At 33.0% G+C, this 19,169-nt stretch overlaps 1 protein-coding gene across 3 annotated transcripts in view; it reads right to left on the reverse strand.

Annotated features, from left to right (window-relative positions):
• The window catches only part of LOC118182799 (uncharacterized), a 623,155-nt gene that overhangs the window by 68,798 nt on the left and 535,188 nt on the right, over positions 1–19,169 (reverse strand). For all 3 annotated transcript variants that reach the window (XM_085815295.1, XM_085815293.1, XM_085815294.1), the window contains 5 exons: positions 16,555–16,689; positions 16,351–16,410; positions 12,464–12,613; positions 11,929–12,129; positions 11,161–11,259 (listed from right to left, as the gene is read on the reverse strand). In XM_085815295.1, coding sequence (XP_085671421.1) covers positions 11,161–11,259; positions 11,929–12,129; positions 12,464–12,613; positions 16,351–16,410; positions 16,555–16,689 — 645 coding nt within the window. The remainder of the gene's footprint in view (positions 1–11,160; positions 11,260–11,928; positions 12,130–12,463; positions 12,614–16,350; positions 16,411–16,554; positions 16,690–19,169) is intronic.

Below are 19,169 nucleotides of genomic sequence, written 5' to 3' on the forward strand. Positions count from 1 at the left end.
CGGAATGAAACAAAAACTATTTAATGGATATGTGTGAAATTGATCCAAGAGGTTGGCGTGGCATTACTAGACTACATAGCAAACAAAGACATGTATCACGACCATCACACTGAGAAAGACCAAATGGGTTGGAAGGAAACATCACGCTAATAACGAGTATGATAAACTCCTAGCTGAAAAGAATGCTTGAAAATGGCAAAGCAAGCTTTCAATCGCTCGTTAATCGCTTGTTGTGGCAGTAGCGCCCATTCGTGTAGTAATGCATGACGGAAGGTCGTAGAGGATACCTGGCGGAACATAGCCACTTGCTACCCGTCATTCCAATATGTCCTATACTATGGGATTCAGGTCTGGTGATTTAGCACGGCGCAGCAGCTGTGGAATGGTTTGACTCTCGAGCTCTATATGGGCGGGCGTTATCGTCCGTAAATACCGCTTCGGTACCTATTACAGCAATAAAAGGACGGACAAAAGGGTGTAGAATTTCGTCGCGATATCGGATGGCTGTGACGGAACCACCTGGAATCACATAGAGGTTGGTGCGGCAATTCGTTGCTATCCCAGCCCAAACAAGTAAGCCTGCTTCTCTGTAACATCTTTTTCAACGATATTTGGTGCCCGATAGCGTGTCCCTGGCTCTCGTCATCTCACTCTCCTTCAGGAATCATTCTGGATATTTGAGACACATCCGTAATTAGTACGTGGCTCTACTGCTTTGTTCAAGTGAGAGATTCACGGGCCCAATTTAACTGCACTTTGACATAAGATGGAGACAGAGGAATACACACCAGTCACACGAGCGTATAGTTCACCTTCATGCAGCTGGCGCAACACAGTTTGATATGGGATATGGGTCTAAATTTATCAAGATATACCTGAGTTTATGTATTGGCGCGTATTGAAACATGGCATCATATTTTTTATTAGCGATGATAAAGCTAAATGCGGTTTACACACTTTTAATATTATTTCAAATAATGAACGATGCACCTTTTTTCAGCTCGTACAAAATGAAAGGGAAAGGAAAATATGTTACCATAAATTAAGAAGTTCGCCAAGTGAATTATTGCAGACTGAAAAAAATACGCCGAGATTTTTTTTTTATTTTTTAATAAATAAATAAATAAATAAAATATAAAGTTTAAATATCTCGGTAAGTATCTCACCAAATTTAATATTTTGACATAATTTGAGTCGTAGAATCAATATATGGAGAAAAACCATGATTTCATTTCAGAAAAAGTCCGATTTTGGGTCAAAATACCTATGTTAGAGTAACGCTATATATAAATATAATGAATAGCCTAAGCCCCTAAGTTACAACATAATAATGATGTTCACCAGCTGTATTGGACGGCCGGTTACAGCCGAAAACATCGCGGCAAAAACATCGCGGACGGAAACGTCGCGGAGAAAACAACGCAAGGCGAAAACGTCGTGCTACAAAACATCGTGGAAAAAACATCGCAAAGAGAAAACATCGCAGTTCTAAAACATCGTGGCACAAAACATCGTCGTCGAAAATAAAGTGGTTCAAAAACTTCGCAATTTAAAAACATCGTGGTCGAAAATATCGCGGTAAAAAATAAAGCATCTACAAATAATCGCATGACGATAACATCGCAGACATGATTTTTTTTCAGGTTTTAGTAACTGTAAATGGATATTCCCATAATGATTTGCGAACGCAAGATGGAAAGACGGATAATTTTTACTTTCATATTTTTTATAACTAATAAATTTTTGCTGAGAAAATAAAAAGGAAACTTGAGAATAGAAAATTAATGTAACTTATAGCACTTAATAGAATTTTAAACCGACATAGTTAACTAACAAAGGCCATTAATAAATCATTTTTTATAAAGTTTTTACTGGTAATTTTTCACGAAAAGTGTAATCTATAAGTTGCATTTAATTTTCTTTGCTTAAGTTTCCTTCTTACTTTTTCAGCAAAAATTTATTAGTTAATAAAAAAAATGTGAAAGTAAAAACTATCCTTCTTTACATCTTGCGCTCACAAATCATTCTGGGAATATCCATTTACAATTATTAAAACCTGAAAAAAGCATGTCTGCGATGTTATCGTCATGCGAAAATTTGTAGATACTTTATTTTTTACCACAATATTTTCGACAGCGATGCTTTTAAACTGCGAAGTATTTGAACCGCTTTATTTTCGACCATGATGTTTTGTACCGCGATGTTTTAGAACTGCGATGTTTTCTCTTTGCGATGTTTTCTCCCACGATGTTTTGTAGCACGACGTTTTCGCCTTACGTTGTTTTCTCCGCGACGTTTTCGTCCGAGATGTTATCGGCGGACACCTGGGCGGCCAGGGACCTCATGTCCTGAGCACACGGTTGTTACACCTCTAATCGCTAAGGATTTTTTTAATATTTTAACTGTGAAATTTTTATGTCTTAATTTTTTGGTATTGTAAAGACTTGAATTTTAGTGCTGTCATTTTTAAGGGTTTTTAATATTTTCGTGATGTAATTTTGAATTTAATGTTTTGTTTTTGGCGAGTGGTCTGGTAATGGATTGATTTCCGAATAAAACCATAAGAAACAACAACATACAGCCTATGTCGCGCTTTTGAGGTATATAAAACGCAAATTATATTTCGTCAATCAGTCCATTAGAATGAGAGATATAGAATTGTCCCCCTCTTTTTTTTTTTTTTTCTTGCGCAGAGTCTGACATGTACTCTGCTTTTAAATTTAGCCATCCACTGCTGACCTAGTTATATTGGGTCTGATGAAAGCCATGAACTAAGACGTTTTTGAAAATGCGATCTTTTATAAAAAAATTGTATATACCCTTTATTAAAAACTGCGATCGTGATAATGATAATAATAATAAAAAGAAACAAACTATTAGTTTTTGATGTAATAGGTGCTGCAGATATTTATTTCAATTTCCCCCTAACATTTTATATATAATTTAATTCTAGAACTTGCGAAATAAAAGTTATAAATAAATAGTATATGGAAAAAGACACAAAAAAATGGTCTCACTTGTTCATTATACATCAATTAGTCAAACATAAAAAAGTGAATATATTTATACATTTTTCTTCCTTTTAACAGCCAACCATCATTAATTGGGATTCAAATGTTAGGTTACTTGAAATAATCAGGAAAAGGGTGCAGTATTATTTCACGTTATTAAAAAATTTTTGGAATTTGAATTTGTTATTAAAAAAGAAGAATAAAATAATGTTTTCCTCACTGCATTTTTAGTATATTTCAGGTTTAATGACTTTATCTTTAATGACTTAATAGTTGCAATAACCGTTAAAATTCCCATTTGGACAAAAATATTTATTAAGCTTAAAATTCCACCTAAGCAGTTTTTATTTTATTGTTTACACAGTACATTCAGCTACAGATAAATTTTCATTAAATTTTGTATTTTCCATTCCATTAACATCTAGTTGCAAAAGCATAACTAATATTGCTTAAAAAATTCAATATACAATAAAGCAATTATATACGAATATAATTATTAATAAAAATTATTACAAGTAACCGCTTAAAAAAGAAAAATAAATGAGAAAGATGTATAGTCAAAATTTCAGTTTAAGAACAATATTCACAAATTTCAACTGCATAGTTTTAATACAATTACTGTCCGACTATTACACTACTTATATTATAAAAATTTACATTTTCCCTCTTGATCTGTGTTTGCTCTGTATAGGAAAAAATTAAAATATTTCGATTATAAAATCAAAAGAATTCAATATTTAATACAAAATGAGATCAACATGTCTATTTCAACTGTTCATCTGGAATAAATGACAAAATTTTTTGTAAATTTTTACATCTACAGAGATTTACATTTTTTTCTTAAAAAAAAAGATCAAATGTCATGTGATATATCGTTTGATTTTTTTTAGCCTAATCAAAGCACTAACAATGCAAAAAGCAACTAACACTCTGTTAAAATATATTTACCACAGAAGAGGAAAATTAAGTGTCTCCTGTCAGTGAACCTGTCTGGTCTGGAGACTTTATTGTCTATTCTATCCCTCCAAGCAAGCCCCCTTCCAATGACTGTCCTCATTTAACTTCTTGTTCAGTCTGTGATATTCAACGTCTTTCATACTCCCCCCTTCATATTCTAACATACAAATTCTAGATGATACTGAATGAAAGAAATGACATTCTGAGAAAGTGTTTGAGCTGCGAAAAGAATTGTTGATAAAAAAATAATGTACAACTGAAGTTGCATGTTGTATAAATGAAATATGTTATTATTAACATGAATAAGAATGAATTGAGGCACAGATGATACGACATAAAACGTAAAAAAAGGTCAAATGAGACTATAAACGATGCTTCACTGTAACTGTTTTACAGCAGAGACAAATTCCCATCAGGGAACCAATAGTTAACCATTATACTCGTATATGTATGTACTAATGAATTTATTCACTGCATGCCCACTAAACCAGTCTCCAAAACGTTATTAATTAACTACCAGGTAATTATTTAGAATTTTAAATTCAATTAACTATATTTTTGGTCGTTTCTAATCCACCGAGAAATTTAAAAAGAAATCAAAACTGCCCCGTGATATCTATTTGCAATATACAACAATACATTACTTTTTTGGTTGCAACATTTTAAAAGTCACTTTTACTTTAGTAATAATTAAAATAAATGAGTGATCACATAAAATCTGAAAAAATAATTATTTTAAACAGCTTTTCATCTCATTGTTCTCAATTAAAAACACTGCCAAATAAACGTTTATATTATTTAAATGCTTGAACATTTGTATCACTGATTTTTTGCGGGTATTTTTACAGCCTATCAATAGTGATAATGTTAAATAAGTAGGCCCATGTACTTATTACGCACCTAAAAAAGTTAATTTTAGCAGATATTTTACCTGTGATAGCACAGCTTTTATTTTTTGTGAATATTAACACGCTTCCTCTCTTTCTTCCCTAAAATTGTACTTACTATATTTCGAGACTCTTGTCTGTTAGGTCTTAGCTGTACAGGACCAAAATGGCGGACAAGTGGTTTAGCATTTGCGGCTCCTACATATAGTATTATGGAAATTAAAGTATGTTAAAATGTCGACTGATATCTCAATATTACATACAGCAACACAATAGAGCATTTCATCCATATCATTACTTTGATACTAATGCCGATACGCAAAAAAATAAAAAAATATCATCAGTATATCTCTATTGGGCGCAACACAAGCTTGTTCTATCATTAGCAATAGTCTAATTAAAGGTTCTTGCCACCTACTTCAGAGTACCTGATTAAATAAAGAAAAGAAATACGTATACTTAAATCTTTATCGCAGGTCTTGGTCAGTATTTTACGAAGAAAAAACTCTAATAGTGGAATAATAACACTACTGAGTCGCCATAAAAAGGATCTCACGATTTCTTCTGCTATTTTTAAAATTTATTTATATTTTTTATCTTCTTGCCATCGACGGGATGATAAACATTAATTTAGGTTATTACAACACATGTTTCTCAAAATTTGGAGAAAATAACGGAGTGCCTTATCTAAATTGCTCTGCTTAGGTAGTTTTTAAGCTGAAATATAACGTGTTTTAAAGAGAGTTGTCTGTAACCTATGTTCTCTCTCCCATTTTAGGCATAAAGATAAAGATCTGAGATAAAGCAGAGAAACACGAAAGTGATGAACGTGCGTCGGATTTCATTATGCGCATGCGTTATATAGGTTCATGAAGACTATCCGAACATGGTATTGTGTTATGCTAAATTTTAGATTCCAATACAATTTTAATAATTACTAGGTATTCAAACTGCCTACAGCTAATATAATTTCAATGAGTAAATTTTAAACTATCATTTGAAAAATAATAAATTTTTTCACATTATTTATATTTGTGAGAAAAGGGTTCTTTTGGAGGAAAACTTGGTTAAATTAAGATATAAAATTCAAAATGTCAAAAAAAAAAAAAAAAAAAAAAAAAAAAACTAATATTGAAATAAAAGCTTTATTTTTCGTTAAAATACAAATTTTAGAATAAAAGCTTCGTTTATTTGATTAGGACAAAGCACTCGAGGGCTATCTGCCTATAGGGAGGGTTGCCTTGGGAGAGGACGTTCTAAGTGTCTCATTTACACGTTACACATGGGAAAAACCAGCAAGCGTCCATACAGCCAACTCTTTTCCCTGGATTCAAACTCCGGCCCAACTTACCAGTGTTCAGCAACGTTACCGCTCGGCTAGCTGGTTGGCTTTAGAACGAAGGATTTTTATCAGAAATTTAAAAACCAGAATTCTCTAATAAATTAGCTACAATGTCGTTTTGATTTCCTTACTAAAGCCACGTATCAGTGAAAAACAGACTAGAAAAAATTAAGAAACCAACAGGAATCCGATTCATAATTAAGAACAATTTCACAATTTAAATATTTAAGCATAACTTAAGGTAAAAAATAAATAGACTTTTTAGCAGCAGGTAGTATAAATAATTTTATAAAACGAAGAAAATAATTATTTGGGACAAACGTTCCTTACAGTTTAAGGATTAAACGATAATGATCAAAATCCTTTCAGCGTATAATGTTTTAGAGTAGTTTTTCCTTCTAACGCAAGGGTTTAGAATTCAGAAAGCATATTATTATATTTCAAGTATTATGGAAATTAAAGTATACAAAAATGTCGACTGATATCTTAATATTACATACAGCAACACAATAGAGCATTTCATCCATATCATTACTTTGATACAAATGCCGATACACAAAAAGTTATCATAAAAAAAGTAAAGAAATTTACTCAAATTTTTCTCTCAAATTTTTCTCATCACTCAAATTTTTCTCTTTAAATTTGCATTGATTAATTTCATCATCAAAATTAGAAGCTAAATGCCTTTAAAATTACAAAGAATGAATGTTCAAGAATACATATTACATAACATTATCAAAATTGTATTTCAAATGAATGTGATGGTATAAGAGCTTTCTTAAACTTTTTCCCATTCTCAGTTAAATCTCTGCTCTAATGAAATTCAAATACTGGTCCAGATAAAAAGAATTCGTGTCATGTATGAAGAAAATACACATGCTCAAAGCTACTGCAATCATCACTCTTAAGTCATAATTCTTTCAAAATAGGCACTCACATCACTTATAGGTATCAGTGAAACCATTTGGACAGAGAATAGAACATATACCAAATGGGCTTCAGAGCTAATTATCTAATGATAGCTACAGTGTTTATTTTATTGAAGAAATGACTAGGACAAGTTTCAGTATTTTATTTCTATTTCAAATTGCAAGCTTCATGATTAAGATGCCAGTTTTCTATCATTTTATTTGTAAGTTTCTTATGTTTAACCAGTTATTATGATTTTGATCTTTACTTTAACTTCTTCTTTTCGTATTCTTCAGCAGAATGCAAATTAGCATTAAGTGTACTTAAGCTTAGTGTTTTGGATTTTAGACAGAGAGCTTCTGGCACTTGCATATCTCTGTTAGATTTTACCTGCTGTATCTAAAAAATATTATCCCGACTTTTGGCTTCTGTCGCAGTTTATTGCTTTAAAAACTTAAGCGCAAGTAAATTTAGTTGAACCAGCTTAGAGTTTATTGCCTGCGTAGTCTTAGTATTCTACGTTTTTTTAATCAACATTTAAACTGAAGTACCTATTAGTGATTAATTTACATTGCCTCAAGTAATGGTTTATTTCTAACACAAATCGTGCCTTTTGCAAGTTTCTGACATACGATTTTCAGATGTAGCGGTAACTCACTAGTTGTCTAGTAGGGTTGTAGGACTAAATTTCAAGTATCAGCTCAACTGCAGCCTTACATATTAAAATGATATCAATTGGAAGGTATTTTTTCAAACTAGATATTTTGAATGAATGACTTAATTGTTAGTAAATTATATGTTATTATTTTATGAAATTTCACTTTATAGATTACACAGAATACTTTATATCAGTATAACTAATTCAGTTCACAGAAATAGTGAGAAAATCAATCAGTAAATAGTACTTAGCAATAATTGTTTCTCTCTGAATTTTTTCCGAATCCATCGATTTTAAATTCTTGATTCCCAATACAATTTCAGGCTTTCTAAATATGAAGGCCAACAGCATTAATATAGCTTTGGTTAAGTTTTATAAGATAAGATTTTATAATATTTAACAATCAAGAATATTTACAGATACACAGATATATAAATAATGCAAATACGGTTAAAATACACGTCATTTTTGTGACAGCTATTTTGTTATCTTTATCGTCATATTCACTATTGTGATTTTTTTATAGTAATTATTACATAGAAATTATTAGTCAGATTTGTTTCAGTAATAAACATATTTAATAGTAATGATAGACAAAATTAAACGTAATTACTTATTAATAATTTAACAATTAAAATTACAAACATATTTTACTGCTTTCTTCAAAATAATTAAAAGAAAAGTTGTGTTTGAAAATCGGTTAGGACAAAATAATCCCATTTTCGTACAAGCTAACCTATTTCTTTCCGTTTGTGATCGTCAGAAACAGACATAAATAGAGCTTATGGTACTCAGCGTTAGATCTCGCAGCAATCTCCACCGGCATTCAAGACAACGTGCCTATAGTTATACAGAGCTCTGGCGATACAATTTGGCGACCTTAGATAGAAAGAAGTCAAGTGCATGCCCCAGATCTGCCTCGTTGTCAAAAAATTTCACAGGAAGGTTGCTGTCCGAGCAATGGAATGGGTGGTAATTTGTGGACACAATTTGTGTGTCGAGAAGAGCGTCTTCTAGCAAATCGCTGAATGGTATCACTTATCGTCTTTGCCTCGTGTGTATGCCCTGTCGCGCTTGCCCTCCACTGTCGAGGAGATACAATACACCCTTGTGATTAAGCAATGTTGGCTTCTTCTGTTGTAGTAATGTTGCACCTATTGCAATGGGTGCAAGAACAGGTCCCGTGATAATGCGGTCTGATGGGAGTAGCTAGTAAAGTACCACTTGGCAACTTGTCCGCCAGACACACAGCATAGTCTTGCATGTGAGCAGAGGTAGTTTTGAAATGTGAGATACAGAGACATGCAGTTACTGTATGTACTCCCAAGCGTACCATCAGTGACAACCCACTATATATCATATACTATATCAGTTGTCACTGATTGTACTCTTGAGAGTATCACACTGAACTCACTTTTCATCGCTCCTGAGAACTCAACCAAATATGGTTATGTTGCGCTGATAACAAACAGGCAGTCACTCTTTATTTATTTATTTATTTTTTGTTGGCTCCTGCAACTAGAGCTTGGCGGTGATTTAGTTCATAGCATCCTCTTCAAATGCCTGACATATTCAACGACTTAAATGTGGCTGCTGAAAGGCCCTGTTTAAGTCATTTGCATTTTTCTTCGACACAGGGTGAACTGTGATTGCTGTGTATGCGCCACGTGCCTCATAGATCTAGTCAGTGCCTGTTAGCGCTTGTTAGCATTAACCCTTCATCGCTTTTCAGGGAAAAGAGTCAATTCGCTTCCTCTCTGTGAGCACTTCATCAAATGGAATATCAAAAATGGTAAAACCCTTTTTGATTATATTGTTCATTTCTTTCTGTTGACTTAACATTCGCTTACAGTTTCATAAAAATATACTTTAGTTCCATTGATTGATTTATGACTACTAATTTGTGTGTTTTAAGTGATTACATAGTACTAGTTTAGAATTTGGAGCACACAGTAGTTCCTGAAAATTTATTTAGGAAATTCCCAACTAGAAATTTCCTAAATATTGTAATTTAAATTTTTTAACTGATAAGCAACAAATGCATTTATGATAAAAATACATACAAATAAATTCTATTTTATATCATTCTGCTGCGATACTACTTAGAAAATTACTTGGTCACTTAGATTCATAGCGCATCTTTCTTTACTACATTCAGCAATGACTGAAGACATCTGTTCTGTGGTTTAGTCAACAGATGCGTCTAGGCCTTTAAACTTTTCATAAAACATGTTACTTCTAACATGAAATATTTTAATAAAATATGTATACATTTATGGCATGAATCATTTTAATGAAATGTATATATTAATGGCATGAAATTTAAAAGCATTTCAGCTCGGATAAAAGCATTTCAGCATTCAGAAAAACATTTCATAAAAGCATTCAAAAAAAGCATTTCAGCTTGTATAAAATGAGATTGAGGGAAAAGGAATTAAGCGCATTAGGTTTTCAGACTATTCTTTTAAGACTCTGGAAGTTCAATTTTTATTGACTGGTCGCTTGTGAATCTTTAAAAGGGTAATCCGTAAAACGAATCTCTATATAACACACATAACATTTATTAAACATTACATAACGTAGCATAAAAGAAAAAGAAAAAAGAAGGTTTTCCGAAGCGACGTTCTAAAAACATAATTTAGAAAACACGTTTAACTAACTAAACGTGCAAAAATTTCAAACTCTTCTTATTTTGCAGAAAAATTTCAAATTCCATTCCAGTTGATATACTGGTCAGTTGACTAATATATTATGGAAAAGCAAGTCAGAACCATCTGTCCTAGGAAGGATATGCTCGTCGAGAAAAGCAAAAGAAAACTGGTCCATATTTTATGCTCAGGAAAACAATGAAATTCTCATGAGGCAAATCCATTTAGTTATCTAGAACAAAACGCGGAATACAAGTTCCGGCAGCTTTAGTTACTTACTGTATTTTTATTATGGGTTCTTGTTCTCAAATTATCGTATATTCCGGTTATAAATACACCTACAAATACAAACTATGCAGTATATCTAACAATCTAGATAGAACTGAAGATGATTATTTGCTTATGGATCAAAGTAACAGCGATGGTGAAGATGAAACAGAATTCGATTATGTGCCTGAAGATGCAACGGAAGATGAATATAACGAAATTTTCATGTTATCCGATAGTGAAAATTTTTTAAATTCATAAGGTATGCCATTTCTTTTTAAGCAAATAACATTGTTAATAATAGCATTTATAAATAGCATTTACGTAAATTTAGAAATCTAACTTATGTTCATCATTTCCTTATTTTAAATATATAATTTTTATGTTCGGCGTATAATACACATCCTTGAAATTCTATCTTATATTTTGTACTAAAGGCGTGCGTTATACACAGGAGCATATGGTAATAAAGGTAAATTACCTTTTCGCCTTTATCGCCTTTAAATCCTGGTAAGCCTGCAACGCCATCACGGCCATCCAGTCCGTTGTCACCCTTTTCTCCTGGATATCCAGTAATTCCCTACAATAATTTAAATAAAATATTGCATAACATAAAAACTAATTTCTTCAGAAATAAAACACATTCATGAAGTTTAAAATAATAGCAGAAAGCCTAAAACAATACAAAAGGTCTTTCCCGATATATGATTTTTTAGAGGCCTATCCGCTCAACCAACCAAAATGAATCAATAGTTCTGTGGAGTTGCTTACTATTAAAAGCTAATGATAAGTGGGCGAAAACGAGTCAGAATCTCAAAGCTTATATGTGTAACGTGAATTAAGTTCAAATAATTTGAGTTAATTATAGCCCCACATGTAGCACCAGGCAATTTTAATAACGTTTATTTTAACTGCAAATAGTATCAAATACATCTTTAATTCTTTTTATGTTTTGTATCGCTGAAACTCCGTGCATACACGTAACAGTTTGCAATGATGATAATTCACCTGAGTACGATAAGTTTATTTAATATGAGGGAAGCCAAGTTATATCAAACCTTATAATTGTAAGCAATGCTATTCGCAAACAAGATTGTGTTTCTTTCATAGTTCAGAAATGAATTATCATTTGAACAAGTATGGGAAAATTAACAGTCTCTAACATTACCATAGTCTGTTGAAGTAAATTTAAAATAAATAGGTAAATAATTAAAACAATAATTACAAACAATTTAAAGAAGAGTCTTACTTGATCTCCTTTTTCCCCTTTTTGACCGGGCTCTCCTCTTTCTCCTTTCTCTCCCTGATAGCCCCTTTCTCCTCTGACACCAGGAGGACCCGGTAAACCGGGTGGGCCCTGCACTCCAGGCACACCTGGGCGTCCAACGTATGGACCAAAAGGGCCATCTCCAGAACTAGGATATAACCCAGAACCGTAGGCACCGTCTAGCTATTAAGTATACAAATCAAAAATAGGTTATAACTTCAAAAGCATTGATTTAAGTTTTGCATAAATGGTTTAAACTTACAAAAGTACACAAATTCATCATGCTGATGATAAAATGTAATCGAAATGTTCGCCATTTTCTTAAGTAAGTTCAAGTTAAGTAAACTAACTGAAATGCGCTTTATGAATTATATGTGAAGTCAATTAATTTTGTTTGAAATAGTATCAGTTTGTAAGCATTTCTCGTTAGGTTTTTTTAAGGACAAATATAGAAAATCTTTTTAATTCTTAAAATTTTTTTACTTATGTTAAATTATTTAGCAACTAAAAAACTTACATCGAAGGGATTTCCATGTCCGTTAGCCAAACCCGGGGGTCCTGGAGGACCAGGCATACCGCGAGGTCCTGGACTGCCCGGTGTACCATCAACTCCAGGTTCACCCTTTTGTCCTTGCAGGCCAGGAGGACCAGGTTGACCTTGGTCACCCTAAAAAAATAGAGATACATGTTTTTAGTAATGAGAATTATTGATTCCTCAAAATATGATCAAAATATAAACTGAAACTGAAAGCAATTTGCAAAATTAATGTACCTCTTGGTTAGATTACTTAGTACAATTTTAGATAAATTTTGGTATTCAAAAATTAGCACAATGTGTTTGTTATTCAAACGATTTTTTGTTAATGAAATTTAGTACGAAAATCGGTACAAAACGCTACGGCAAAGGAAACAGAAGAAAAATAGATTATGGATTATATAATCGCATTATCATCAACAAAGCCGAAACAAACTTCGAAATATTTAACGGGTTGTTGTCTATCGGTTCACCAATGTGCACAGTATTTAATGACACACATTTAAATATGCGTAAACTTTTGCTACAATCTTTTTACAGCAATATTTATAAATTTTTAAATAATATTGTTGCGCTTTTTTCTGACACCTGTTGTTATGTTATTTTTTTCCTTCAATTCGAACGGGGTTCGTGCGGATTTGGAATGAATAATGACAACAGCACTTGATGAAGTATCCAAACACAATTTATTTCCCAGTATTATTCAAGAAAGCTCCAAAATCACGTTTACAGTCGTCGAAGAACTACTATAAAACTCGCTGGAACAATCAGCGACACAGCCTTCAGATTATCAGACTATCACAGAGAAGACAGCTTCACTGAAAAGCACCAGAGTACAGTTCACGACTATCTTCGGTCGTTCTCGGAACTCCACGTACTCTCGAGACTCTCCATGCTACAACTCGCGATGCATTCGAAGATACACTAGAGTACAGCTCCCGACTCTTCTGTTCAGTTGTTCCCGGAGATCAACGCACTCTCTCGACGATGCACTAAACACGATACACTAAGAGACTCTTTCGATGCCCTCGACGACATACTCAGCTGTAAACTCGATCGAACTCCGCACGGACTAACTAGATTAGTCCTTGCGGAGACACTGACTCAATGCGTACGAGCAGGGTTTATATAGCTTTTGGCTTGTGATCGAGAACATGCTGGGGTAAACCGGTAAGAATTCGTTCTAGAAGGTTCTCCATTCGTCCATGGCATATCGCCAATTCTGTCGCCAAATGAGCGATTTCTCGAAAACTGTGGCAACTTTGCCTTTTCTTGCCATTTTATGGCAACCATAACCTGCTTTACGGAGAAGCTATCGTATCGCGCCTGGACATTTCGTAACATTATATTTATTAGTCCAAAGGGGAAATTTGTCCAGAAGGATTATTAATTTCGTTTTGGCATTTTGCATTTATTCACTATAAGCATTGTTTCACTATTCAAATTGTTGCCACCAAACAATATAACCCTGTATTATCTTAAAGAAATTAAATAACGAAGAATCTGCATAAATGTATGTGCTGCTCGCATTGTGATGAAACAACAGTACCTACATCAAATTTTGAATAACGCGAATTTGGGCATCTGGAAGCCCGATTTGGAAATTGTTTTGTTATCAATTTCATGTTTTGTAAATCTTTAACGAATTTTTTATTAACAAACTCAAGGATTTCAAAGCGAGCAATGGCGACGTTTTACAGAATAAAAATAAAAAAAAAAAAAAATCAGAAAGGTTTTAAATTTTAAATTACCGTGTGGGGAGTTTTTTTAACGCTTTGTATGTTACCTTTATTTTTTAAGTACCATGTTCTTCGCACTTGAACCATAAATTTCAGTTCAATAGCAATGTCGCAAAATAATTTTAAAATGAGCCTACCTTTAGAATTTCCGATACACAGTTCCGCGCGCTGGAGATAATTTTTTTTTTTCTGTACAACGTTGCTTTTGATCGCTTTGAAATCCTTCAGTTTGTTAATCAAAAATTCGTTAAAGTTTTAAAAAATATGAAATCGATAATAAATTTCAAATTTGGTCTTCCACATGGCCATATTCGCAGTAGGATTACGTCATTCAAAATTCGATGGCTCTATGTACGGTTGTTTTATCACAATGCGAGAAATATACACACATTTATGCAGACTTTCCATTATTTAATTTCTTCAAATATAATGCAGGACTCTAACAATTGGTGGCAACAGTTTGAAAAGTGAAACGGACATTTATAGTGATTCAACGCAAAATCGCAAAACGAAAATAATAGTCCTTCATTGACAAAGCCCCTTTGGGGGCTTGTCTCTGAAAAAAAAAAAAAAAAAAAATCTGAAATGTTTCAGATTTTAAATTACTTCCAAAGGGGCGTTTTTTAACATTTTGTGTGTTACCTTTCTTTATTAAATATCATGTTCCTCGCACTTAAACCATAAGATCCAGTGCAACAGCAATATCGCAAAATAGTTTTAAAACGAGCATATCTTTAGAATTTCCGATACAGAGACTCACACGCTGGAGATAAAAATGTTTTTTCTGCACAACGTTGCCATTGCTCGCTTTGAAATCCTTGAGTTTGTTAATCAAAAATTCGTCAAAGTTTTAAAAAATAGGAAATCGATCATAAAACAAATTTCAAATTTGGTCTTCCACATGCTCATATTCGTTGGAGGATTACGTTATTCAAAATTCGATGACTCTATGTACCGTTATTTTATGACAATGTGAGAAATATACATACATTTACGCAGATTTTCATTATTTAATTTCTTCAAATATAATGCAGTACTCTAACATTTGATGGCAACAGTTTGAAAAGTGAACCGACATTTATCCGTCCGACGCAAAATGCCAAAACGAAACTAATAGTTCTTCGGGATTCAAATCCCTTTGGACTAAAAAAAAAAATTGTCTCTAGTGCGAAAGACTGTGTATTGGAAATTTTAAAGATATGCTCATTTAAAAACTATTTTGCCATATTGCTCTTGAACTGAATTTTATAGTTTAAGTGCGAAAAGCATGATATTTAATAAATAAAGGCAAGACACAAAACTTTAAAAAAATGCCCCATTGGGCGAAATGTAAAATCCGAAAGCTTTCAGATTTTTTATTTATTTATTATTATTATTTTAAAGTCTCTAAATCTGGAAACAAACTTTTTGTCAGAATAACTTTTCAAATGATTGCCACCAAATGTTCGCGCGATGTATTATTTAAAAAAATTAAGTAATGAAGAAACTGATGATGATGATGAATATGTTTTATGCACTGGGGAAAATTGGTGGCACCTAAAGCTGCGAAACTCATCACAGGCATATCGTCTTCTATCCAAACACGTGCACCTGAAGCCTGAATTTTGAATTTCGAATTTTTTTTTAAAAAATTATTTCATGTTTTGTTCGAACTTAATGAAATTCTGATTAACAAAATCAGCGATTTAAAAGAAACGTGTTGCTTCTCTCAAAGCGTAAGATATTTGTTTTTTAAATTAAATAACGAACGATCTAAAATAATTGTGTTGCCACTGCCCGAAATAAAATATTTTTATCTTCACGTGCACAGTGTGTACGCATTGAGCAAAATATGACATATATAATTTTTGTTTCAATTTTAATTTACCTGTTACTGATTAGCATACTAAGCAATTTAAGGAAACAAACGCAATTCTGCGTTTCTGTTAGTATTACTAGCTGGACTCATCAGATGACGCTAGCTGGACTCATTATAATCCAGTTTGCATATTTTCGTTTGTATAATAACTAATATTTTAGACAGATAGATGTTAGGAACTAAATCAATTCGAATATTTCCTTCAAAATGAAGTAGTAATTACAGAATAATATTTTGTGAGCAGATATCATTCCTAGAAAAATAACTTTTACCTTCGGACCTACAGAACCAGGAAGGCCCAACCCTGGTGACCCAGGAGGTCCAGGCGGGCCCTGCAAACATACAGAAAAAAAATTGCGATCAAAATAATTTATCAACAATAGTCTAAAAATCCATAGAAATACAAAATAAATACATACAGAAATGACACAGACTCGAGATTTTAAGTGAAATTTTCAAACGAGCAAATTCCTTACCCGATCTCCTTTTATGCCAGGAAGACCATCATTTCCTCTTACCACAGATTCTAAATGTTTTAAAGATATGTTACACATGCAAGGTTCTCCTGCTGAACCACGATGTAAAAGACCTGGAAGCCATTCTCGTGGGCTCTGCAAAGAAACAATTATTTCATATTTCCAACTGAAGAAGTCAATTTTAGCACGAAATAGTCTTACTATTAGATAAAAGGCTTACTGCTCGATTTTCATACTTTCGGATTCTGAAATATCACCGTCTATACCGTATTTTAAGGACTGTAAGACGCACCCTTATTTTTAAGCAATTATTTTAAAAAATAACTTTTTAACCATTTTTATTATTAGATTGCGAAGCCAGACTAAAAAAAAAAATTCTTAGTTTATAAAACCAAACTGATCTTTAAAATGTCATCTACATCTGAATGTTATTGTCTGTCATCGTCACAAAATCGTCATCTGAACTTAATTCTTCTTCCTCTTCATCGTCATCGTTGTCATCTTCATATACAAGCTAGTCTTCACTGCCACCTTATACCCGCAACATGTAGCACCAACCAACTCCACCCTTAAAGTCTGTTAAGTTCCATTGTAGCGCTAGCTTATGAGTGTGTATTTGAATTATTTTTGTATTAATTCCACTGCCATTTTGACGGTGTCCTTGAATCCATTTCAATACATCATCTTCTAGTTTTGGCTATTTTTCATTCAGCCCTCTATTTGCACATTTAGTCGTTCTCCGTTTTTTTTTTTTTTTTTTTTTTTTTCAGTTCTTTACTAGCTTTCCAATCGCGAATGTTTTTTTTTTCTGCTAGTGAAATGCCTAAATGCCGCTGAGCTGCTCTATTTCCATGTTCTTCTGCATATGCTATTATTTTCAATTTATAGCCCGCATCATATGAATGCTTTTTATTTTTTCCATTGTGAAGCTAGCTACTAACAAAAATATTGTACTGTTACCGATAACACAAATCACTTTCAAGTTCACTGGCACCGTAGATATCAATGACATATCATAGGCCAGATAATGTTCTGGGTTTGTGAAAGCAGGGCAGGAGGGAGACAGTATTGCCAGTTGCAGCCAGTTGAATTCAACGTTGTCAGATACAGATAAGTTTCCAACGGCATCGAATACATGCCCATTTTTAAGACTGGCAGGAATTTTAAATCAAATACAGGACATTTTTATATTAATTTCGAATATAAGAAGCACATGAATTTTGGAGGCAATTTTTTGAAGAAAAAAGTGCGTCTTAGGGTCCATAAAGTACGGTATTTTTTACTGTTCACAACTTTAATAACAGGTTTTAGATAAGGCATGAATTTTTAATTGCTCTTTGCGGTTTCAAATTATATATAATATAGCGCACGCTATTTCAGCAGGCGTAATCTGTAGAACCGTTAAATACATTATTAAGGGATGCCTTCGTGGAAGACTTTCTGATAGAAAGTGCCTCGTTCTCACGTTGCTGCTCGGGGAAAGAAAGAAAACCAACCACACAGCCAGCCCATTTACCTGAGTTCGAACCCAAAGCAGATTGAGCTACTAGAATTCAGCAGTCTTAATCAATAGACAATTAGTAGGGCGCAGAAGAAATAAATTCTATATTTTTCACAATGAATATTTGACGAAGTGAAATTTGATACTGCTGTATGGTTCATGTGACAGCAACGTAATAGATTTGCGGCTGCAGTAAATCACCATTGCGGCAATGAAGGAACTTTTCCAGTGGAATTACTTCCCCATTTGTCGAGGAATGAGTATTACAGCAATATTACAGAGCACAGCCCAAAAGACCAGTCCGTGCGGCCGTACGGCTCCACTTTGACTGATTTGACTCTGTGCTCTGGGAAGTGACTGTACTTGCATGATCACGTTAGCTCTTCCAGCTTCAGATTGTGAGCTGCTATTAGACCTTTTCGATAATGTGTTTGTTAATTTTAATTGTTATTAAATGGTCAAGTTTTAATTTCTTAACTTTATGGCTAGCATCAATTAATGGATTTGATTAATTAATTTATTAAGACAATCTTAATTTTCGTGTGTGTTCTAAATCAGCGTGCCAAACTGGTGATCTGAAAATGATCCACACTTGTGACCCAGTGCTAAACCAGCATGTCAAAGATTCCGAAATATTAAGTGATTAAAAATACCAAATTTTGCGTATTCCGCAGATCGGTTTTGATATATTTTTAATCATTAAGCACAATCGTAGAATTACTGTGCACATAGTTTTCTATTTTCATTACCTATTCTATTACATATTATAAGCTTTTCATTCTTATAAATATGTAAAAAATAAAATTTATGAAATCATTTCCACTGCCCGCAGATATAACCCGACAATATGGCACTAATAAACTCCCGACAGTTGCAGAGTATTAGAATTTTATTATATTTTGAAATCTTTTCTTTTAATCTCCACTGATAAATCCAAGAATATTTCACAGATATTGACATTTTGAATTCCTGAGTGATGAGAGAAAATATATGAGCGAAATAATTCTACCTTTATTTCTCTGTAATTAATTTAGGACAAGAGAGAAACACTCGTCTCACATTTTTCTATCATTTTGAATTTTGCATTTCAAAAGCAGAGAATCAAATAAATTGT

This window comes from Stegodyphus dumicola, chromosome 4, assembly GCF_044657685.1.
Source record: "Stegodyphus dumicola isolate Sdum_Otavi_A_Nest chromosome 4, ASM4465768v1".
Classification (NCBI taxonomy): Eukaryota; Metazoa; Arthropoda; class Arachnida; order Araneae; family Eresidae; genus Stegodyphus; species Stegodyphus dumicola.